This window comes from Schistocerca americana, chromosome 5 (assembly GCF_021461395.2).
Source record: "Schistocerca americana isolate TAMUIC-IGC-003095 chromosome 5, iqSchAmer2.1, whole genome shotgun sequence".
Taxonomy (NCBI): Eukaryota; Metazoa; Arthropoda; class Insecta; order Orthoptera; family Acrididae; genus Schistocerca; species Schistocerca americana.
Genome location: NC_060123.1, coordinates 707108708 through 707134618, shown reverse-complemented (window position 1 = coordinate 707134618; position 25911 = coordinate 707108708). Strand labels below are relative to the sequence as shown.

The following is a 25911-nucleotide window of genomic DNA, read 5'->3' as shown; positions in this document are numbered from 1 at the left end:
AACAGTAGTGTGTAAAAGTAGGAGGAAGCAAACAGCTTGGTGGAATGACACAATCAAGGCAGCCTGTAAAAGGAAAAAGAAGGCGTATAAAAAATGGCTACATACTAGAACTCAGGTAGACAGAGAAAGTTATGTTGAAGAAAGAAACAAAGCCAAACAGATAATTGCAGCATACTAGAAGAAATCTTGGGAAGACTTTGGAAACAGGTTGGAGACACTGGGTCGAGCTGCTGGAAAACCATTCTGGAGTGTAATTAGCAGTCTTCGAAAGGGAGGTAAGAAGGAAATGACAAGTATTTTGGACAGGTCAGGAAAACTGCTGGTGAATCCTGTGGATGCCTTGGGCAGATGGAGGGAATATTTTGAAGAGTTACTCAATGTAGGTGAAAATATGATCAGTAATGTTTCAGATTTCGAGGTAGAATGGGATAGGAATAATGATGGAAATAGGATCACGTTTGAGGAAGTGGAGAAAATGGTCAATAGATTGCAGTGCAATAAAGCAGCTGGGGTGGATGAAATTAAGTCGGAACTCATCAAGTACAGTGGAATGTCAGGTCTTAAATGGCTACACAGGATAATTGAAATGGCCTGGGAGTCGGGACAGGTTCCCTCAGACTGGACAAAAGCAGTAATCACACCAATCTTTAAACATGGAAACAGAAAAGATTGTAACAACTACAGAGGTATCTCTTTAATCGGGGTTGTGGGTAAAATCTTCTCAGGTATTGTTGAAAGGAAAGTGCGAGTATTAGTTGAGGAGCAATTGGATGAAAATCAGTGTGGGTTTAGGCCTCTTAGAGGTTGTCAGGACCAGATCTTTAGCTTACGACAAATAATGGAGAAGTGTTATGAGTGGAACAGGGAATTGTATCTATGCTTTATAGATCTAGAAAAGGCATATGACCGGGTTCCTAGGAGGAAGTTATTGTCTGTTCTACGAGATTATGGAATAGGAGGCAAACTTTTGCAAGCAATTAAAGGTCTTTACATGGATAGTCAGGCAGCAGTTAGAGTTGACGGTAAACTGAGTTCGTGGTTCAGAGTAGTTTCAGGGGTAAGACAAGGCTGCAACCTGTCTCCACTGTTGTTCATATTATTTATGGATCATATGTTGAAAACAATAGACTGGCTGGGTGAGATTAAGATATGTGAACACAAAATAAGCAGTCTTGCATATGCGGATGACTTAGTTGTGATGGCAGATTCGATTGAAAGTTTGCAGAGTAATATTTCAGAGCTAGATCAGAAATGTAAGGACTATGGTATGAAGATTAGCATCTCCAAAACGAAAGTAATGTCAGTGGGAAAGAAATATAAACAGATTGAGTGCCAAATAGGAGGAACAAAGTTAGAACAGGTGGACGGTTTCAAGTACTTAGGATGCATATTCTCACAGGATGGCAACATAGTGAAAGAACTGGAAGCGAGGTGTAGCAAGGCTAATGCAGTGAGCGCTCAGCTACGATCTACTCTCTTCTGCAAGAAGGAAGTCAGTACCAAGACTAAGTTATCTGTGCACCGTTCAATCTTTCGACCAACTTTGTTGTATGGGAGCGAAAGCTGGGTGGATTCAGGTTACCTTATCAACAAGGTTGAGGTTACGGATATGAAAGTAGCTAGGATGATTGCAGGTACTAGTAGATGGGAACAATGGCAGGAGGGTGTCCACAATGAGGAAATCAAAGAAAAACTGGGAATGAACTCTATAGATGTAGCAGTCAGGGCGAACAGGCTTAGATGGTGGGGTCATGTTACACGCATGGGAGAAGCAAGGTTACCCAAGAGACTCATGGGTTCAGCAGTAGAGGGTAGGAGGAGTCGGGGCAGACCAAGGAGAAGGTACCTGGATTCGGTTAAGAATGATTTTGAAGTAATAGGTTTAACATCAGAAGAGGCACCAATGTTAGCACTGAATAGGGGATCATGGAGGAATTTTATAAGGGGGGCTATGCTCCAGACTGAACGCTGAAAGGCATAATCAGTCTTAAATGATGATGATGATGATGATGATGATGATGGAAGGAGGTGTCTGTCTTTACTGATTTTTATGATATTCATATCGTTTTCAATATTTCTTGGTCTATGGTGTTCTTCTTTTAAATGATTCACAAATGTTGAATGATTTGTACCATATTTGAATGTTCTGATGTGTTCTTTATACCTTGTGTCAAATGTCCTGCCAGTCATTCCAATGTATATCTTCATGCAATCTCTGCAACTGAGCTGATAGATACCACATTGTTGGTATCTGCCTGGTTTTGATTTTAGTTTTGGGAGGTGCTTTTGTATGGAATTGTTTGTTTTGTAAGCAATGTTTGTGCCTTGTTTTGTGAATATGTTTCCTATTTTATGAGTGAATTTGTTGTGGAAGGTTTTTTGGTTGTAGTGCATGTTGTACGAGTTAGTGTGGTTTGGTCTGTTTTCTTCATTATTTGTCCCTTAATTTTTTTATTTAGTTTGTCTACCATTGTTTCTTTGTGTCCATTTTTAATGCTATTTGTTCTATCACGGCTAACTCTTTCTGGTAATTAGAAGTGTTTAGGGGGATCCTATTCAACCTGTTTAACATGTATCTGATTGCTGCTTGACATTTGAGATCATGTCACCTGTTGTGGGTTTTCTGTACATGTTGAATGTGTGTTTATTATTGTCTTTTCATATGGTTACGTCTAAAAAGTTGAGTGTTTTCCCGTTCTTCGTCTACTGTGAACTTTTATGTTTTTGTGTACAGTATTTATGTCTTTGTGTAGTTACTGTACTCTGGTTTTAGGTTCATCTACCATGCATATTATGTCATACATGTATCTGTCCCAGCAGATGACATAGCTTTTCTTTGTTATTGTGTATTCAAATATTAGTTTGTTTATGTGATTCATGAAAATGTTGGCTAATGTTCCTGAGATAGGTGAACCCATGGATAAACCTTCTTGTATGAAGTATTCTTGACTGAATTCAAAATAATTTTGTTCTGTTATTAACTGTAGCAATTTTATGGTTTCATCTGTGTGTTCATGAGGTAGCTGGTTGTGTGTTTTCAGGTTTTCTTCAATTACTTTCATGGTTTCATTAACAGGGGTGCAACTGTGCATACTTTCTACATCAAAGGAGAGCAATATTGCTGTGTCAGGGATTTTATTGTCTATCACATGTTCTACCAGTTGAGAGGTATTTCTGATTGTTCTGTCATTTTCTAGTTTATGATACTGGGTGAGCTGTGACCACATTTGTTTTGCTAGTAGGTATGTACGAGCTGCTCTGAAATTTACTATTGGACGGACTGGATAATTTTCTTTATGGACTTTTGGTTAACATCTCATGTTCAAGGTTTGAGGTTTTTTTGTACAAGTCTGTTTCTCTCTGTCTGTAAATGTATACTCTACATTTTTTAATGTGTTTGAAATCTGTTAGTTCGGTTTGATTTTAAATTTTTTATGTTGTTTTTGCTGATGAATTCTTCTGTTTCTATGTATTCTTTTGTATTCATGAGGACAACACCATTACCTTTGTTATAATGACATTTTGTGTTTGCAGTTTTTTCTTTAGATTTGTAGCACTGTTTCATCACAATTATTTTTGAATTTATTGTTTTCTTTTTTAATCTGTGTTGCTATGTGTTTAATTTCTTATTTTTTTCTTTCACATAAAAAAGAGAACCTCCATCACTTTTCCTTCTCTACTCTTACACAGTCCATAAATACACAGAAACAAACTTAAACAGAACTACACACATACAATAATCTAATTTAAAAAAGAATATTTGTAGGTCAAAGACAAAGATGTGGAAAGGTTATGTTGGCAACACTACAAAACACAAACAGCAACACATACCTGAAGCACAAAAACAAACAGAATACAGTGGTATGCATAAAAGTGTGTTGGGAGAAATGCACAGTGCTGCAGACATCTAAAAAGTAGACGAAAATTATCTGTGTCTAACACAGAAAAACAACAATGTGCTAGCAGATGGCATTTCCTGATGTAAGCAAGAAATTAGCCAAAAAATCACCATAAGCACAAACCAACCTATCCTCAATTATCTGTTTTTCGATCTAAAAAGCAAATCAAAATGTAAATAAACTTAATTACAGACCACTGATGATGCTTTGCCTCAATACAGCGAAACATGTCTGGTGAAAAAAATCAAGTATTTTTGTAGTTGCCACGACGGATCAAAAATACCTCTCATGAATTACGAAGTAACTGCAGACACCATGGCCACACAAATGAACAATGCAATGTAAAAGAATGCTTTTGTTCAGAGATAAGAAACATATTGTCGTGAGTCTCTGCACAAACACATTTGTATATAAAAATGTTTCAAGATTTTAAACATGGCTGCAGCAGCAACTGTTAAAATTCTTCACAATAAAGGATGGCAGCCAAAAACAGTTGCAGGATGGAATTTTTTTATTAAAATTCTTGACCAAGGTTTCGGTACATATAAATATACCTTCATCAGAAGTACATTTCCTGAATAGAAAGACACATTCATTAGAAAAGCCATATCAACGAAAGTGAGAAACAGAAGCTTAAATAACGGTGAAATTGCTAAAGTAATACAGGCACACAATCTTTAGTACTTACTAAAATTACATCATGCACTGGAGAATATGAAACAATTATGCCAAAAGGCGTCGTCAGTAATTAAAATATCATCTCCATTTGTACGACATGTGTAATGGGTACAGGATCAAAGCGAACAGTTTAACAATGTTACTTCGCCTATGAACTGTTGAGACACGAGTGTGAAGGCACTAAGGTAGATTGTTTCGCCGAGAGAGGGCACTTGCATGTGCCAGACTCGCGCATATTACAATCCATAAATACATACATAAGCGCATCAAAATTATTAAAGGTTGTGTTAATTCAACCTTTGTCTTAATAAATAAAGCGTATCACGCCAATTAAAGACATTTATGTAAACTATAAATATAGAACCAAATTTATCTGTGTCCTAGTGTCAAACGGATAAAGCTTGCGCTTGGAACATCTAACGAGAGAGGGCACTACTGTAATGCGCGAGAGTCATAGGCAGTGAAATACATACTAGCGAAACAACCAAAATGTTATAATAAAACGAAACCATCTGTCTGTATGAATAAAATATAGTAGTCATTTAACCACACATACACATTGAAATTCATAATTAACAAACATCACAATATGTAGATCCCAACAAGATAGGAAAAGCGCATTTCACCGGCATCAACAAGCAAGAAAATAACTCCTAGTCAGCCAGACTATATTACATTAAGGCAATGAGGGGTTTGAAACTGTCTAAAAAAATTTTGTTTCGAAGCTGCACCTGTTAATTAAGAACAAAACCATCTTTTAGAGACAGATGCTTGAAAATCTCTAATTCTTCGAGCAAGTCTAGTTTGTCACCTTTATCAGCTTCATGAAGCAGCTCTACGTCGTCCAGTTCTCTTGGCGTGTGCTGTAAGAGCCATAGATGTTCAGCAAAAGTGGAATTATATACGTTTTCCCCATTTTTACCTAACTTGTTAAAATTCTTCACAATAAAGGATGGCAGCCAAAAGAATTTTAACAGTTGCTGCTGCAGCCATGTTTAAAATCTTGAAATATGTACCTGCCCAGGTTTCAAAGGCTGTTTCAAAATACATGGACATCTCATTTAAAATCCTGAAAACAGGTATGGCTATTGACTTCACTAAACAGTGTGAGAGACGCCATTTGACACCGAATTATGTGAAGGCTTTTATCAACGTGAAACAGTGTAAGAAGTTTCCATCTACTAAAGCTAAACTGGTGAAACAAATTATGAGTGACAGAATCAGTGACCTTTATAAGAAGAAAGATAAACTAAATGAAGAAGCTTACTCTTTGTATCTCTATATTACTAGAACTTTTAAAGATTATTTTAACTTTCACGTAGACAGTGTTTGGCATAGTGTTAATGAGTGGTTACACAATCGTAAGGTTGAAATTCAGTGTAGACATGATTTTAAACTTCATAAACTGGAAAATGTTACCCCAAAATCTAATGTTGTTCATGCAAAAAGAACTGTCAATTGCGAACACCAATTTTTCGACAGAGTACTAAACAAAACTTCTATAAGCTTTACCCCTCAAGAAAGCGCCATGCTAGCGAGAGGTTTTAAATACAATTTCATGCCTGATATTAACGATCCTAAAGTGATAGATAATTTTATTGTTGACCTTAAAGTTGGTCTTGACTCCGTAAAAACTGAAAAATCCCAACAAAATAGGATAGCTCATGAATGTAGCGCAATTATAGAAAGAGAGGTCAAGTCGGTAAAAAACAGTGATTTAAAACAGAGAGGTGGTAACATTATTACTAGTATTAACCGTAAATTAAAAAATAATGAGGCTCTCATCACTAAATCAGACAAAGGAAATTCGCTTGTTGTAGCCTATAAAAGTGAATACATTGCTAAAACTTTGGCTTTTTTCGAAGAAAATGGTATATTTGAAATTGAGCAAGATCATACCCCTACGTTACAAAAGCAAATTAGAGATACGTTAAGGAGAAGTAAACATCTTATGAAAGAGTTTCAAAAGAAAACCTTAATTAACATGAACCCTAGAGCACCTACGCTTAGAAGTCAGTTTAAGGTACACAAAAGTCAACACCCAGTTCGTCCCATTGTTAATGGAATAAAGAGCCCACATCACAAATTAGCGAGATTTTTACACACTAAAATTAAAGAAGCCTTTGTTTTTGAAAACAATTACTCTGTTAAAAATAGTGCTGAGGTAATAAACAAGCTAAAATCAATAGAGATCACTTCTTCCTCTCGTTTGGTTTCTTTTGACGTCGTAAGTTTATACACCAATGTTCCAATGGATATCACTCTTAAGATTATTGAAGGTAACATTCGACAACATAAAACTTTAAGTGAGCTACAGTTGTCGGAACTTATGTCACTACTGCAGGTTGTACTAGATTACAATTACTTTCAGTTTAATGGTAAAATGTATGAGCAACCATTCGGCTTAGCCATGGGTTGCCCGTTAGCTGGCATCTTTGCTGACATCTTTATGAATGCACTAGAAGAAAATTTCTTCAAAAACAACCCTACGTCAGGCAATAAGATTTCTTTTTATGCTCGTTATGTTGATGATATACTCATACTATTTCAAGGTTGTGACCAAGATCTACAACAACTGTTTCATGTTTTCAACAGTTTCCACGAGAAAATGAAATTTACAAAAGAGATACAAAATAACGAGAGAGAACTCAATTTTCTTGATTTGAAACTTAAGTTATCGGGTAACACCATTAGCTTCGACATTTTCCGTAAAGAAACTTTTTCTGATAATATTATTCCAGCAGATTCCTGTCATCCTCAAACTCACAAGATCGCCTTTTTTCATTCTGCAGTTCATCGCGCTGTGAGCACACCTTTAGCACAGAATTGTTTTGAAAATGAAATATTTTTATTAAAATCAATAGCCACTAACAATGGATACGACCCTAAATTAATTGACCAAATTGCTAAGAAAAAAACAGCTGTAAAATTTTCTACTTTAGGAGATAACAGGGCAAAGAACTATGAGAGTAATAACTTTATTTCTATTCCATTTTTAGGGAACGTTTCATATAAGATTAAAAGACTTTTACAGAAACAATACGGTTATAGAGTTGCTTTTTCCGTAAATAATAGCCTCAAACGTAGAGTAATTCATAATATTGGAGCACGAGAAGAACTCAGCACTAAGTCTGGTGTATACAAAATTACTTGTAACGACTGCCCAAACTATTACATAGGGCAGACAGGTAGACCCATTAAAGTTAGGTATAAAGAACACAAGTTAGGTAAAAATGGGGAAAACGTATATAATTCCACTTTTGCTGAACATCTATGGCTCTTACAGCACACGCCAAGAGAACTGGACGACGTAGAGCTGCTTCATGAAGCTGATAAAGGTGACAAACTAGACTTGCTCGAAGAATTAGAGATTTTCAAGCATCTGTCTCTAAAAGATGGTTTTGTTCTTAATGAACAGGTGCAGCTTCGAAACAAAATTTTTTTAGACAGTTTCAAACCCCTCATTGCCTTAATGTAATATAGTCTGGCTGACTAGGAGTTATTTTCTTGCTTGTTGATGCCGGTGAAATGCGCTTTTCCTATCTTGTTGGGATCTACATATTGTGATGTTTGTTAATTATGAATTTCAATGTGTATGTGTGGTTAAATGACTACTACATTTTATTCATACAGACAGATGGTTTCGTTTTATTATAACATTTTGGTTGTTTCGCTAGTATGTATTTCACTGCCTATGACTCTCGCGCATTACAGTAGTGCCCTCTCTCGTTAGATGTTCCAAGCGCAAGCTTTATCCGTTTGACACTAGGACACAGATAAATTTGGTTCTATATTTATAGTTTACATAAATGTCTTTAATTGGCGTGATACGCTTTATTTATTAAGACAAAGGTTGAATTAACACAACCTTTAATAATTTTGATGCGCTTATGTATGTATTTATGGATTGTAATATGCGCGAGTCTGGCACATGCAAGTGCCCTCTCTCGGCGAAACAATCTACCTTAGTGCCTTCACACTCGTGTCTCAACAGTTCATAGGCGAAGTAACATTGTTAAACTGTTCGCTTTGATCCTGTACCCATTACACATGTCGTACAAATGGAGATGATATTTTAATTACTGACGACGCCTTTTGGCATAATTGTTTCATATTCTCCAGTGCATGATGTAATTTTAGTAAGTACTAAAGATTGTGTGCCTGTATTACTTTAGCAATTTCACCGTTATTTAAGCTTCTGTTTCTCACTTTAGTTGATATGGCTTTTCTAATGAATGTGTCTTTCTATTCAGGAAATGTACTTCTGATGAAGGTATATTTATATGTACCGAAACCTTGGTCAAGAATTTTAATAAAAAAATTCTATCCTGCAACTGTTTTTGGCTGCCATCCTTTATTGTGTATAAAAATGTTTCTAATCTGTCTCTCTGGTTTACTATCACCTACGTAATTTTATTGTCTTCAAGAATTGACTGGGTACTTTGGACACGATATGAAAAGAACAATTTTGTATACAGAAAGAATTCTGGTAGAGACATTTAAATTTGAAAAATGTTAGATTTTCATGTGTCAGGCTTTTCTTCTGTTTCACGGAAATAAATCCTTTCTGCTTCTACATTCTGGCTCTGTTCACGAAATTTCTGAATCACCGTCAGCAGCATATCAAACTCACACTAACCAAATGTATAGATAATTCAGATTCCAAATGATATGACAACTGCATTTCAACCACTAGATAGAGAATTTTTCCATGACTCCAAATTATTTTACAGAACAGTAACACAGAGAACTGTGATGCACACATGACTGCTATTTTCACTCAACCAACATAACAGTAATCATAAGTTTCAATCATTAGTATACTATATATCTCTCTCTCGTTGGTTTCAAAATTTGATTAAGCATGTAAAGCACTCCTAAAAGCATAATGACTTTACGCAGGATTCCTAACTATGCTCTACTTTTCTGCGAAAAGTTTAGGTTAGTCTGATACTCACAGGGTTGCCAATTGTCATAATTTATGTTCACGGTGTACAACAAAATGTGTGTTTTGAATACTTTTACACTATTTATAAGAATTGAAATTAATGTACACATGTTGGAAATTTCTTATTTATGTGCACGTTTTCCATACCAACTTTAGAGAGAGAGAGAGAGAGAGAGAGAGAGAGAGAGAGAGAGAGGACTGATTTTTCTATTAATATTTAGCTATCCTTCAATTGATTTAAATCACGAAATCTAGCCTCGCATCACACAACTGATTCAGAGTAATGACAAGAGAGCACTGCAGCACTGAGAGAATTCAGGGCTGTAGAACACGCAATTTCAACTAATAGTGGTAAAAAAGGTTTCAAGCTAGCAAACCTGACTGTTTGCCAGTGTTAATCAACTTGGCCAGTTTCTCAGCTGCCATTGCTTTAACAACATTAAGGTCGCACCTCAACAGCTACAGCTTGAGTTTGTAAAAACTTAAAAATGTGACCCCTCATATAGCTTCCTCCCATTGTTCATTAGCTAGATTTTTTGAAGACTTCTGTGTTACAGTATCAACCTATTGATAAATGGAAATTAAAGTAAAATAAAAAACATTGAATGAGAAACCTGAAAGATTATCCTGTGTGATTTTGACTCGACTTGTGCACATTTCTGAGCAGATTCCAATATGATTAATACTTCCCCAACCATCCATACTTTGCTTTTCACAGTGGTTTTAGAGATATAAGCACTAAAGAAAGGCATGCACACATACTAAAGGAGGGGGAACTGAGAGGCAAGGGATAAGGAGGATGAAGCAAAAGGGAGGGAGTAAGAAGATATGTATAATTGTTACCTTCTGCAATGATTCAACTGCTGCATTTCAGTAAGTTGAGTTACATAGTTATCTAAGGTTATTTTAATGATCATGTTATTTTGTGTTCTTGTTTGGTGTATGTCAGCAATAGACATAAATTACCTGGCATACGAAGGGCCTCGTTTCACTGTGAATAAGCATGTGAGCTTTGAGATATGGCCCCGTTCTAAAGCATTTGCCACATTTTGGGCACGGGTAAGACTCTTCTGGGCCATGTGTAGTCAGATGCCTTCGCAAGTACCTTTCCCAAGTAAACACCTTTCCACAGCATGGGCATGGAAAATGGTGAGATGAAGTGTCCAAATGATGTTCCAGTGCTGCATGTGTTTTGAATTTCCTTTTGCACTTGTAACAGACCAGCCCTCTGCAAATAATGGAAATGATTATGATGATGAGAACTGTGCTGTAGCCACATTTTTTATGTTATAAATATAGGATACAAAATAAGAGGAACATAAGTTCTTATATTTACACTTTGCTAATGGCTGAAAAGAATAAATTAGTTTCCTTGCTCCTGATGCCTGTTAACGCATCCATCAGGTAAGTAATATATATATAATTCATAAACACTATTTGTTACAAATCATCCTTCAACTGTTGTGATCAATATCAAGAACACCACAATTCACTCACAAAAGAGAACAACACTTTATACTGGACAATACCAACACAAATTTGTTATATGATGGTGAATTTTTTTTGCTACAACTGTAATACTTCTTAGAGCTCTCTCTCTCTCTCTCTCTCTCTCTCTCTCTCTCTCTCTCTCTCTCTCTGTGTGTGTGTGTGTGTGTGTGTGTGTGTGTGTGCGGGGGGGGGGGGGGGGGGGCACGCATGCACATGCACATGCGAGTGCTGTTCCCATTTACATGGTGTATTGCTTGTTCTAGAATATTATGGGAATCCATCCATATCTAATAAGTCCCATCTGTTGATAGTTCAGCTGAGAATTATTCAGCCATCTCCTGAGTTGTAAGACTGAATGTGCCATCCTCTTACCCAACTAATTAAAACATCACTCGTATGAATGGACACCTGGACACAGATCATCATCATAGTGGCAGAAATGTCACTCAAGTGGCAGAGACGTATACTACCGGCTCACTCTATGTAACAAACGTTCTATCACATGTTTGTAGTTTATAGACACTAGACATTGATAACATGGGTATTGCAGCACAGTCCTTGAGAGCTCACTGTTTCACATGCCGCATTCCACATTTCATCCAACTTAAATTGCTTATCAGTTGGATTTTGATGACTTCTTTAGCCGTGGAATCCCAGAAGGATGATGCAGACAGAAATTTAACATTTCCATATTCCACAGAATACCTGCCTCGATGTAGTGTTCAGCCACTGTGGGTTGTACCAGAATATATGTAGTACGGTAGTAGATCGAGGAGTAGGATAGACGTATGAAGAGACAGGACTCACACTTGTCTTCATGTAATGTGGGATAGGTTCGAGGATGGTCTATGTAGGAACCTCATCTGTGAGGGGAGAGGAAATTAAATATTGTCACACAGTCAATTTTCAACATCCACTTATTTTAAATCCTAATCAACAAAATCAAAAGAGTAACAGAAATATTTGTTACAACTAAACAATGCTACGTCCCAATGTAAATCGCACAATTCTCATCCTAATGTATTTGCCATTAATTTTCAGCACAGCAATAGCCTGAAAAAGTGACTCTCATGAAATTCAATCACATGAATGAATCACCACTTAAGAAAATTATGTGTAAAGGGTATAAGCACAGATGTTTTACATGTGGAACCTTAATGTGTACACAAGTCAGAGTGTTGGTTGTTTTCTTTCTTTGTGTTGAACAGTCTTCCCACAAACACATCACAAACTTTACGACCTGATGCTCCCTGTATGACTGTTACTGCACTATTAACTGGACTATGTCTGTCAGTCTAGACTAACCATTTTGCATCCTTGTGTCCACACTTCAGCAACTGGCCTGCTGCTCTGAGGAAAATAAGCATTAATGGCTTGCTCTTGCCACATGTACTTGGAGGTACTAACCAATCTAAAAACATGCTACTCCTAATAGCTGTAATTATTAGTCTGTAAATGAAGTAAATACTGATGTAACATTGTTCAGTACACAGTTCTAAGTCACCAATTGAAATATCTGCCCTTACACCACACGAGTGAGGTGGTGCAGTGATGAGTACACTGGACTCACATTCGGGAGGACGACGGTTCCAACACGCATCCGGCCATCCTGATTTAGGTTTTGCACGATTTCCTTAAATCACTTTAGGCAAATAATGGGATGGCTCCTTTGAAAGGGCAAAGCCAACTTCCTTCCCCATCCTTCCCTTATCTGATGGGACTGATGACCTCAGTGTTTGGTCCCCTCTCCCAAACCAACTTACACCCATTGTACCCTGTATATTCTCATAAAAATAAAAGCTCTTCTGGTTTCGATGGTGTTTCCAATAGAGCACTAAAGAGCTGTTCCCTTGTAATAAGACCAGTCTTATCAGAAATATGTAATACATCACTAACTTGATGCATTTTTCTGGAGAGACTGACATATATTATTGTTAATCCCCTATTTAAGAATGGTGATAGGATAGATGTCAGTAACTACTGGTCTGTTTCATTGCAGACATTGCTTTCCAAAATTTTTGGGGAGGTGATGTGTTCTAGAATAGTACCTAACCTGAGCAGCAATAATATCATCAGGAAATCACAGTTTGGATTTTAGTATTTTCTGTGACCTATCAAAGGCATTTCACTATGTGAATCACAATATTCTCTTAGGTAAACTGAAGTTGTATGGGATTAATGGTCTAGTCAAACATTGGATAACATTACATCCCACCAAAAGAATGCAGAAAGTTGTACTAGGTAATTCAACCAATGTAGTGCAGAAAATTTATTTCAACTGGGGAGAAACCGTGTACTGCATTCCCCGAGGCTCAATCTTAGATGTGCTGTTGTCCCTCATACATGTAAACAACCCAGCATCTAATATAAAACAAACAGAATTAGTTATTTTTGGAGATGATACCAGTATTGTAACCAATCCAAGCATACATACATCAACAGAAGAAATGGTAAACAATGTACTTAAGGGGACACACCCCTGAATGGGATGCATTTTTAGCATTATCTTCACCCTCATAGTGCAACTGATCTATAAATGAGAGATAGCTCAAAATTCTTGCACACAATTAGGGTCATTAGTCAAAGCCTTTGCCAAAAAATCGTTGAGATATTTATTATATTCTGGTACTGACAACAATATTTATAATAGTATAAAAAATGGAACACTATTTCACAGCAGTACCATTTTCTGTACCATTTTCTTTGGAACCACTGACTGCACAGCTTGGAAAAAAAGTCAGATTACAGACTACATACACATAAGTGTTTTATGCCCCCAATTTCCTTTGCTAATGCTGATCTGTGAAAAGGACAAGTAATTTATTTTACTACAACAAAAATACTTAAAAATGTAGCTCAAATATCACTGACATCATCATCATGTTATAAATTTTTCAGGGAATAGTAGGCAAGGTAGATAGAGAAGGTCATTCTAAAGATCAGTACCAATTTTTGAGAGTTTAACTTCAGTCATTTAGGAGAAAAGTGTACCTTAATGATAAAAATTCAAGTTTTTGGTAAATCGCAGAAGATTTACAGATTTATTAACCTACCAATATGCTCGTTTAGAACATTCCAGTTGCATACTCCAGTTGTCCTCCTGTTTCCTTATCCTCCATACTCTTTCCCTTCATTCTTTTCTTTATCCTTGACTCCCTGGTAGCAGCTCCTGCAGCTGTCTCTGCTTTGGTTACCTGCCACTTATCATAAAATTCCTTTCCATCCAGATGTTCAATTTCTTCATAACATTGATCCTTGAAATTGCACCATCACTGAATGTTATTATTGCAGCCATTACACCAATCTTCAGCACTGTCAGCCCAACAAATACAGTTTGGGTATTCTCTCCCATATACAGCTGTTGAAGCTTTCATTTTCATTGTCAAATCCCTATACATATAGGCCTACTAGCCTCCATTACAGCAAGTGGTAAGGAATGCTTGGGGGTGTATTATATGACTGTAGTATTGCTCAACCAGTACTTGCACCACGAATCTTCCCCTTTTGGACACAAATCATGCTGTGGGGGTTTCATCTGTTGACACCCTGTGAAACCATGTTGCCCAAACAGCTCGTCTCATGTTCTCCAAATCTCCTACATTTCTCCTTATTGCTAGTCCATAATATTGAGTCAAAGAACAAATTTCACTTCTTGTAAGATGAACTGGACCACCTATATGTTTTCTGTCTAACAGTCTTTTTCCACTGAAGTCATTATGTAATTTTCTTAACCGAGCTCCCATTCTCTTTTGTACATACCCAACACATTAAAGCTTTTCTATCAGAGTGTCCCCATATGGTCTGTCATTAACAACAGTAGTGTGTCCTCTACAGTTTCCATCCCCAAGGTAGCCTACATACTTCACACCATGACTGACCTCTGATCTTCTAAAAATTGCTGTTCACAATACTACTAGGATTGTTCTTATTACATTCAGAAAGCAAAAGTTTATGTCTAGAAGCACTGCCTGTAGAAATAGTTTCCGCGGGCAACTTTTGAAGCAACTGATGTGTATTATTTGGTTGTGTTTGGAATTGGTTGCCACAAGAATTTCATTTGGGGCTAAATTTCTTTACTCTTGGCATTTGTAGCACAGGAAACACACAGAAACAAAACGACACACAATAACTACAAAAACATACGCGTGTGAAATTCTGAAATCGTATATTCTCAGTTCTTTGTTTACATTCAAACCATAGCCTTCTAGACATGTCTGTACTTTGGTACTCAGAGTCAGTGCCTTCTAGAATACACCTGTGTTAACAATCCACAACTAACGATGGAAAAAATGTAAGAACGAAATAATGCATCACATATATGACACACTTAAAACTGATAGATAGGCATGGCCCCTGTGCAAATTACGTTCAACCTCAATTTTAGAACGAACGGAAAATGATAATGCCCATAAACTATACATTTTTTAAATAATCATGAAATACTCTACAACAAGAAATTTTTTTTCAATATTTTGGTCATTTTCATGAGCATGTCCCCTTATAAGTATCACTAACTGGTTTTATGAGAATGGTCTCACCTTCCATTTTAAAAAGACACAACACATTCAATTCTGTGCATCTAGGGTTATTACACCAATGATAAGTGTTACATATTGTTGTGACAGTGCCACGACATTTAACCGTGCCGCCACGACAGTACGCGCAAACGGCGATAGAGGCACTCCGCAACTCAGCTGAGCGCGGGGGTGCCACCTAGCTATGAACGGCGCCGGCCGCATGTCACGGCACGGCCGTCGAATAAGAGATACTGAGTTGTTATCATGTAACGAGCTATTGTTTCTAAGTGAGTGTGTTTGAATATCCACGCAATTATTGGTGATTAAAGGTTCTAACACTTTTTGGCGACGACGTCGGATATTTTCACTACGTTGTAGATTTGTGTGTTCGTGACGGGGCAGACATGGAACAGCTTATGCAAGCGCTCATTGAACAACAAACACAGCTGACGGCTGCTATTCAGGCGTTGTCGATGTCGCTTACTCATCGTCTGTCTTCCTCTTCTCTGCCTCCATTCCCTCCTCATGACGAGGCCGCTGAAGATTGGGAGGATTATGAGAAGCGTTTGCGGCAACACTTCTTGGCTTTTGGCGTTGTCGACGCTCCTGTGTGTAAGTCGTTATTTCTATCTTGGATTTCCCCACGGATCTATCAGCTGCTATCTCAGTTAGCCCCTCTGTGGGAACCTGCCTCTCTGTCCTTCCAAGAAATGTGTGACTTATTGTCTAACTATTACCAAAAAAACACCCACATTGTTGCCGCCCGCGTGGCATTCTACCGGTGTCGTAAACAGCCCCATCAATCTTACCGGGCTTGGGCGGTGGAACTACACGGTCTGAGTGTCAGTTTGTCACGGACACTCATCATGAGTCTTCTGCTGATTCAATGGTTAGGGATGCTATTCTACAGCTTGCTCCTGATAAAGAAGTTCAGCAACATGCCCAATAACTGCCAAACCCATCGTTGTCGGAAGTTCTAAGCATCACTCAATCCTTTGAAGTGTCTCACGCTGCTGGCGCGCAAATAGACGCGTGATGTGATGTGGGCGCTGTACAGTCAACTTTCGACACGGACAATTTGCCTGTTTCACAGGAGAATGAAGATGTGGCGTCGGTTCACTCGCGTAAACAACGTCGCGTTGGGCCGCAACGCTTGCAGCGAAAACAGCAACCACAGAAGCAGGTTCGTTCCGCACTTCCTTCTTGTCCACGTTGTTTCGTACAGCATGACAGGGCCGCGTGTCCAAAACTTTGGGCCACATGTAATTCATGTAGGAAAAAAGGTCCATTGCTTTTGTGTGTCAGTCCCCTAAAGTTCCTGTCGACGAGGACGAGGCATCGGACATGGATGTTAACTGTGTGCTTTCTCAAACAAATAAATTGTTTGTTACTGTTTGTGTTCTGGATAAAGACATTCACATGCAAGTGGCCACTGGCTCTGCAGTAACACTCATTAATTATCGCACGTATTTGGAGTTGGGCTCCCCTCCATAGTCTCCAGTTACGTGAAATTTGAGAGCTTATAATAAACAGAAAATTCGTATCATTTGCCAGTTTGATGCTTCCACTGCCTACAAGTCTGTTGTTAGGCCCCTCACGTTTTATGTGGTGGATCATGCGGGCACTGAAAACCTGTTCAGTTATGATGCTTTCCAGTTGTTCGGGTTCTCCATTGATGATGATGTGCACCTCATATCTGAGGATATTCCGTATCAACAGCTGGATGGATTGTGTTCTGAATTTTCGTCCGTGTTCTCTGCTGGTCTGGGTCATGCCAAGGATTTTGAAGCCCACATTACTCTTAAGCCTACAGCTCGCCCTAAGTTTTTCCGGGCACGCCCTATTCCGGTGGCGTTGCGTGCACCTGTCAAGGCTGAGATAGACAGGTTAACAGCTTCAGGGATTCTCCTTCCTGTTACCTCCAGCAAATGGGCATCGCCAATCGTGGTGGTTTCTAAACCAAACGGGAGTCTGCGATTGTGTGGTGATTTTAAAGCCACTGTCAACACTCAGAGCCTCATTGACACTTATCCTCTTCCCCGTCCTGAGGAGTTATTTACCAAGCTCGCTGGGGGACAGTTCTTTTCCAAACTTGACTTATCGGAGGCGTACCATCAGTTGCCGTTGGATGCTTCTTCCAAGGAATTTCTCGTCATCAGCACTCCTTGTGGGTTGTATCAGTACCAGCGGTTACCATTTGGCGTCGCTAGCGCGCCGGCCATTTTTCAGCGGTTTTTGGAACAGCTCACGGCTTCCGTTCCCGGCTGCATAAACTATCAGGATGACATTGTTGTCACGGGGGCCTCCACTGAGGAGCACCTTCGCAATTTGCATTCACTGTTTCGGGTTTTGCATTCGGCTGGGTTGAGGTGCAATCTGGACAAGTCACAGTTCTTCCAACCCTGTATTGTGTATCTTGGTTTCCACTTGTCCTGTGAGGGTATACGTCCTCTGCGTCAGCACGTTGCGGCCATTAGCACTCTACCCCGGTCATCTACGGTCAAAGAACTTCAGGCGTTTCTAGGCAAGATCGCTTATTATCACAAATTAATTCCATCCGCGGTGGCGGTAGCTCATCCTCTGCATCAACTGTTACGCAAAAACGTCCCTTTCTGTTGGTCCGACGAGTGTGAGCAGGCTTTTGTCCGCCTGAAGGCTCCGGCGCCTTGTCTTGCCACATTCCGTCCGGGTCAGCACTTGGTTCTGGCGACTGACGCGTCACAGTATGGCCTAGGGGCTGTTCTCGCCCATCGGTATGAGGATGGGTCGGAACGACCCATCGCCTATGCTTCCAAGACCCTCAACGATGTTACCCTCAAATTGAAAAGGAGGCGCTCGCTATCATTTATGCTCTAAAAAATTTCAGCGTTTTTTTGTATGGTTCTACGTTTCACCTCATCACTGACCACAAGCCGCTGGTCTCTCTGTTCAACCCATTGGCGTCACTTCCGGATAAGGCAGCTCACCGCCTGCAATGCTGGGCCTTATACTTGTCTCGTTTTCACTATGAGATTCACTATCGCCCCATGGCCCAGCACGCCAACGCTGATGCATTGTCGCGATTGCCGATGGGCCCCGACCCGGTTTTCGATCATGATGAACTACTCTGTTTCCACATTGATGAGGAAGAACGTCATGCGGTCGAGGGTTTTCCACTTAGAGGTTCGCAGGTCACGTCGGCTACTGCGCGGGACCCGGTCCTGCGTCAGGTGATCGGTTTTGTTCAACGGGGTTGGCCGGACAGGACCAAGGGCCGGGCATTGGATCCCCTTCGCAACTACCATGCCTTGTGCCTTCGTCTGTCTGTTCGTGATGGTGTTGTTCTTCTGGCCACGGATGGCGCATCTCCACGGGTCGTGGTGCCAGCCTCTCTTCGCAAAGATGTTCTCAAACTGTTGCATGAAGGAAATTGGGGTATTTCTCGGACTAAATCCCTGGCCCGCAGGCACATTTATTGGCCCGGTATTGATTCGGACATCGTCCACATGGTTGCTGCATGTGGTCAGTGTGCTCAACAACTGGCTGCACCTCGTACTATGCCCTCCCCATGGCCTGATCCGGCGCAGCCATGGGAACGGGTGCATGCTGACTTTGCCGGCCCCTTCCTCGGTACTTATTGGCTACTGTTGATTGATGCCTTCTCGAAGTTTCCGTTTGTTGTTCGATGTCCGTCGCCCACCACTGCGGCGACGACGCTGGCTTTGTCCAAAATCTTTGCGCTAGAAGGTCTTCCATCCACGATCGTCACGGACAATGGCCCTTAGTTCTCTTCGCAGGCCTTCCATGATTTTTGTACTGGGCAAGGGATTCATCATGTTACAACACTGCCCTTCCATCTGAAATCGAATGGGGAGGTCGAGCGCCTTGTCCGCAATTTCAAAAGCCAGATGAAAAAATTCCTTAGTGATTTTTCCACAGATGACGCTCTGCTGCAATTTCTGAGTTCTTATCGCTTCACGCCTCTGGGTGATCGCAGCAGCCCTGCTGAACTCTTGCATGGTTGCCAACCGCGCACTCTACTGCACCACCTTCACCCTGTCAGGTCTTGTGCTGTGTCCCTTAGTGCGGGAAAATACTCGGTGGGCGCCAACGTGTGGGCACGAGGGTATGGATCTCGCCCTAAATGGATTCCAGGGGTGGTCAAGGCTCTTCGCGGCTGCCGTCTTTGTGAAATACGTACGGAAGACGGCATGGTTGTTCGCCATTACAACCAGATGCGCCCACGAGTGGTGGCCATGACGGTGCCACCGCCCCTTCCTTCACCTCCACCAGCCCGAGAAGCCGGTCCTGTTGCTGCTGCCGATCTACCGTACATGTTGATGCAGCTGACGTCGCTATCGCTTCCAAGTACGCCGGAACCGGCCCCAGTCGTGACGCCGCCTTCTCCGGGACCCATCTCGCTGGAGCACACCCCCAGGTCCACAACACCTATGGATGCTGCTCTGGAGTTTTCACCCACCATCTCGTCCAGGAGGCACGTTCCACGCACGAGCTTCCGTCCTGGACATTTTCGACCATACTCTCATGTCTCTCCGTGGGATCTTCTCGGGGCCTCACAAGAGGCCATGGATGTCTCCACACTGTCCATGTCTCCAAGGAAGTGAGTGTTTTTTTTTTTTTTCAAGAGGAGAAAAGTGTTGTGACAGTGCCACGACATTTAACAGTGCACCACGACAGTACGCGCAAACGGCGATAGAGGCGCTCTGCAACTCGGCTGAGCGCGGGAGTGCCACCTAGCTACGAACGGCGCCGGCCGCATGTCATGGCACGGGAGTCGAATAAGAGATACTGAGTTGTTATCATGTAACGAGCTATTGTTTCTAAGTGAGTGTGTTTGAATATCCACGCAATTATTGGTGATTAAAGGTTATAACACATATGGTGAGAAAACAATAAATAAGGTGGAAACTTACATATTCTTGGATGTCCATATTGATAAGAATTTAAACTGGAAAAATTAGTTCGCTACCTTTTCACTTAGAATCATTGCAAATCTTGAGGAGAGACAAATCGGTAAGTTCACATACTTTCATTCAGTAATGTCACGTGGATTAATGTTCTGGGGCAACTCATCTTTAAGAAAGGTCTTCATTGCTAAAAAATATGCTATTAGAGTAAAATGTGGTGCTCACCCACAATCATCTAGCACACATCTGCTTCATAGTATATTTATTCCCTCATCTAGTTTGTAGTGAATAATCGACTGCAGTTCAAAAGGAGCTATGATGTACGTAATTGCAATTCCAGAAGAAAATATGATATTCATTACTCCACATTAACACTGTCTTCAGTGCAAAAACAGGTGCACAGCGTTGCAACTAAAATCTTTGATAGCCTACCCAGTGATTTAAAATGTGTGACAGCCAGTAAGGCAAAATTTGAAAACAGACTGAAAAAGTTTCTCCTTGACAACTCCTCCAATTCTGTAGAAGAATTTCTATTACTAATGTGTAAATGGTGTTGAGTAGTAATTACAAACTCACATATGTATATTTAATAAAAATAATAAAGTTATAAATGTTTATCATATTGTCGTGGAAAATACTGTGGTGTAGTGGTTATGATACTAGCCTGCTGCATGGAGGGTCGTGAGTTCAAAACTCACCTGAACTGTAAAATTTTAATTTCTATATTCGGTTTGAGTACATTCTAGAAGTATCCAAAAATGTCAAGAATCACTGTACTGGAATGTTCTGTAGCTGTATATATACCATATGTGTTCTGGCCAGAGGCAGTTCACTCCACACTCTTGTATGTGCAAGTTAGGTGAAGTTAGTGTTTGTCATTCATCTAATTACATCTTCTACGTGACAATATAGTCTATTTACAAATGAATTTGCAATCTGAATGTAAAATGACTCTTCCCACATCATTGTGATTTATTGTGTAAATGACACCTTGAACATGAAACTAAGTAACCAACCAACTAAATTGATTCAATAGTCATTATTATTTCTAAAGATCTGTTTATTTGTGAAAGCTATGCATCTCAAAACTTATCTTTATTCAAAATTGTCCTCTTCTGGAATGTTCAAATCTTACAAACTGAGCCTTTAAAAATTTCAGTCTTATTGTCTTGAAGTCAAAATTTCCTTATGGTTATCATGGAATAACACATTAATTACTGAAATACTGTAATTACAAAATTTGAGTTCACAGAAAAAGGAATATGTACAGGCCATGCAAAAACTATACTTAGATTGTAAATATTGGTATGTAAGTAGCATGAAAGACAACATTTCTAGCTGATAAGTCAAGCAGAAGCCAGAACAAGGGGGTATTACGATAGATATATTATTTTGTATGTAAATATTTATGTGGACGCTAATCTCTTACATACCTATTTCATGTGAGTTATATGAATTCGATTTTGAATTAAAGAATTTATATGCAAAGGTATATTGGCACAATTTAATCAGCATGACCCATCATATGTTAAGTGATGTGAGACCATGAGTTATGTGAGTTTACGTGGAGCAGGAGTTTGGATTTTTGCCACGTGTGATTTTGGAGGCATATGTTAATTTTGTGATCATGGTCTGTGTTGTTTGGATTTTGTTTATGCTTTGCTCTTTGCTAATTCTAGAATAGGATTATTTCATAGGTATATGGTGATTTGACAATAACCTAGGTAATGGTACTGAATCTGTCGAACATAATAAGAGGGCAATAAAGAATTTTGTGAACATCAGACCATGAGCAATGCACTATAACAAACATGGCTAACATAACAAAAACACATGAATGACACATTATTCATGTAGATTAAGCCACTTGTAAAAACGATAAATGTAAAAACATTTGTACAAGAAGCAAATGTCATCCAGGGAACAGACAAACTTGTGTGGGTAAGAAAAAGGGACTCATTTATTTGCGAGTGTTTTTATAAGTAGAGATTGCAACGTGAACTCGAGGACAATGGTCGCAATAGGGTACTCGAGCGAGTGACATTGTGAATCCAAAATGTATAAAGTAAATAAGTGTTACATGAAGTGAACATTTTATATGTCAAACTCACTGATGTGAACTGCATGCCAGGACACGTTGCTGAAAATGACTTACAAGTTCGTGGTGCCCTCAATTGGTAATGCTGGAATTCAATATGGTGTTGGCCCACCCTTAGCCTTGATGACAGCTTCCACTCTCACAGGAATACGTTCAATCAGGTGCTAGAAGGTTTCTTGGCGAGTGGCAGCCCATTCTTTACGGAGTGCTGCAGTGAGGAGAGGTATTGATGTCGATCAGTGAGGCCTGGCACAAAGTCGGCGTTTCAAAACATCCCAAAGGTGTTCTATAGGATTCAGGTCAGGACTCTGTGCAGGCCAGTCCATTACAGTGATGTTGTTGTTGTGTAACCACTCCGCCACAGGCTGTGCATTATGAACAAGTGCTTGATCATGTTGAAACATGCAATCGCTATCCTCGAATTGTTCTTCAACAGTGGGAAGTAAGAAGGTGCTTAAAACATCAATGTAGGCCTGTGCTACGATAGTGCCACACAAAACAAGAAACTGTTGGCACTACTTACGCTGGCAGATAATGTTCACCGGGCATTTGCCTGCCTTTGGATCGCCACATTATACACCGTGATTCGTCACTACACACAACATTTTTCCACTGTTCAATAATCCAATGTTTACACTCCTTACACCATGTGAGGCATGGTTTCGCATTTACGGGCATGATGTGTGGCTTATGACCAGACGCTCAGCCATGAAATCCGAGTTTTCTCACCTCCCGCCTAACTTTCATAGTACTTGCAGTGGATCCTGATGCAATTTGGAATTCCTGTGTGCTGGTCTGGATAGATGTCTGCCTATGACACAGTACGACCCTCTTCAACTGTCTTTGGCAGTCAACAGACGAGGTTGGCCCATATGCGCTCTCTCTCTCTCTCTCTCTCTCTCTCTCTCTCTCTCACTCTCACTCTCACTCTCTCTCTCTCTCTCTCTCTCTCGTTTGTTTTCGATGGCTGTTTCATAAAATGTAAGTACACTCTATTATCTGTGATTTTTGCTTAAATAATTACATTAACTTAATGACAACAGCCATGTTTGAATCAAGAAACATTCTTTCCTCTTCCATTAATGTCACATCTCAGTTTATTATGTTTTATTTCAGAACTTTTTCAGGTTGCAACGAAGGAGAGTTGTCGACAAACTGTTTGGGGACCACAGCTGAATGCTACTAGTGTTCAGTTATCAAACTTTTATTTCAGTATCCCTGAGATCTCTTCTGCCAATCTTTTCTATCAGTATCTGTGCTACATAATTACACAAACTGTGTAATTTTGAGATCAATCACTGGTCTCTATAAACAATGCCATCAGTCAACGTTCTCATTGGTCTGGTGGGAATCTGATGCTAGATGGCAGAATGCCATTTCATTATCAAAGAAATAAAAATTTTCTACACTCTAATCTACCATTTCAAAATCTCTGAAACCAGCAGACATGATTAAAATTTTTTATAATACTGTCTTTTTAAATATCAGTAATATTATAGCTCTTCCGCTACTGGGTTAGTGTCATTAATGAAGCATTTGCAAGTAACCTTATAAATAGTGATGGCAGTTTTTTAAACAAAAATTTTGCTTGGAAAACTGCTCTCTCACTTGTCAAAAACAGAGAGACAGAGTTTACAATACCTCACCTGTTGATTATTAATTTCACTACAATAACTTCTAATGTCAGTCATTTTGGGTTTGCGACGGTGCTTGTGTTTATAGAGAGAGAGAGAGAGAGAGAGAGAGAGAGAGAGAGTGTGTGTGTGTGTGTGTGTGTGTGTGTGTGTGTGTGTGTGATCTTTATGGAGTTCTGTGAAAGGTGATGTTTTAAACTTGCTTGCACAGTGCTTACTTGTTGCAGTTTTGCTCTGAAAATGGCAAGGTGTGCTGCTGTTGAAATATTGGCAGCTGTCGACGATGTCACCTGGCTGCATTCCTGCAAGTTATTTGAATATTTCAAGTGAATTTGTGCCCATTGTGTGGCACTGCCACTGTGGTAGACAAAACTTTACTGCCACTTGTATATAAGTTTACTGGTGTACCGAATGAATCTTTTACATTAATGGTAAGCTGATCATAATCGTGAGTAACATTTTTTAACAAACACGTAAATGTGATAATCTCCCCCCACAATGCTGATTGCAGTTAATTTAGAAGCCCACTTAAAAATCTTTTTCAGCTGACAAATTAGCTTTCAGCAGCACCAGCAGCAAAAGAAGAAGAAGAAGAAGAAATCTACCAATCAATGCAATTTGAATTAAGCACACATACTGGAACATTGAGCTGTCATCAATATCACACAGCTAGCAATCTATTTCATCATTAGAAAATACTCCGAGAATCTTTCTTTTTTGAGAAAGCAGGTTGTCAATTTCTGCAGCACTTGTCTTTACATCCAATTCTTCTTGCAAATCTTTTTTCAGTCAATCCCATGATGCAAGGCCCTTATTGCCTGAATAAAAAGCTTAGTCCAGCATTCAAGTGCAAAAACAAGAATTTGCAACTGGTGTCAAACCATAAAAAAATATTCACTGCGACGAACTGAATTAAGAGTGCCCTTAGCATCACAAAATGGTGAATATTTGTCAGTCAATCATCCAGCAACCTTTTCATTGTCAATGCCATTTCAACACTATCATCATTCCCTTCATATTCTACATTGTTGGTCATTTTGAACACAAGATTTCCTATGATTGATAAATAACAACAATTTTAATTGTCATTTCACCTTTCATCCCTATGTCTATGCACAATACACTGCACACTGCTCCCAGTTCTGCTTTCAAACAGAAGTCTTCGATAAATGACTTATTTCCTTCATGTGCAACAGCTTTTGATTGAAAAGAAATGCCAGAAAATTTCCCCTGGTATTTCTGCCTTTTTCTGTCATCTGCAGCTGTCTCAAAAATTAAATTACTTACAGATTTATTGGCTTTAACTAGAACAGATATTCTACTGGATTTATTTTTTTCAATTTTCCCAAATATCATCATTTCCAGATATTTTATTAACTTGCTTAAGTAGGCAATACACTTAATTTATAACAAACTTCAAAATTCAGTCGTTTATAACGTCTCAAAATCAATATGTAGGTAAACTACGGTTGTAAGTTCCAACTCAACATTACAGTATCAAACTGGTTTTGTCTAAAAACTTTTCATTTTGTTAATTTTTACTGCTAATCTATATTAATAAATGACTATCCTGGAACCCGGGACCAGTTACTGTAATCTACCAGCTTCCATGGGCAACAAAAATTTGATTTTCAGTATTTCACATAATTACTGATCAAATTTAAAATTCTATCATAATCCACTCATTAACAGTTACAGGGTGACTCAAAAGAATGGGAAATTATGGAATGTGTTGTGCC

General features: G+C 39.3%; 1 protein-coding gene across 1 annotated transcript in view; it reads right to left on the bottom strand.

Moving 5' to 3' along the window:
* Positions 1-25911, bottom strand: part of LOC124615910 (zinc finger protein 442-like) — a 363598-nt gene that overhangs the window by 43035 nt on the left and 294652 nt on the right. Inside the window, exon 13 of the mRNA XM_047144088.1 lies at positions 10492-10753. Within this exon, the coding sequence (XP_047000044.1) occupies positions 10492-10753 (262 nt within the window). The remainder of the gene's footprint in view (positions 1-10491; positions 10754-25911) is intronic.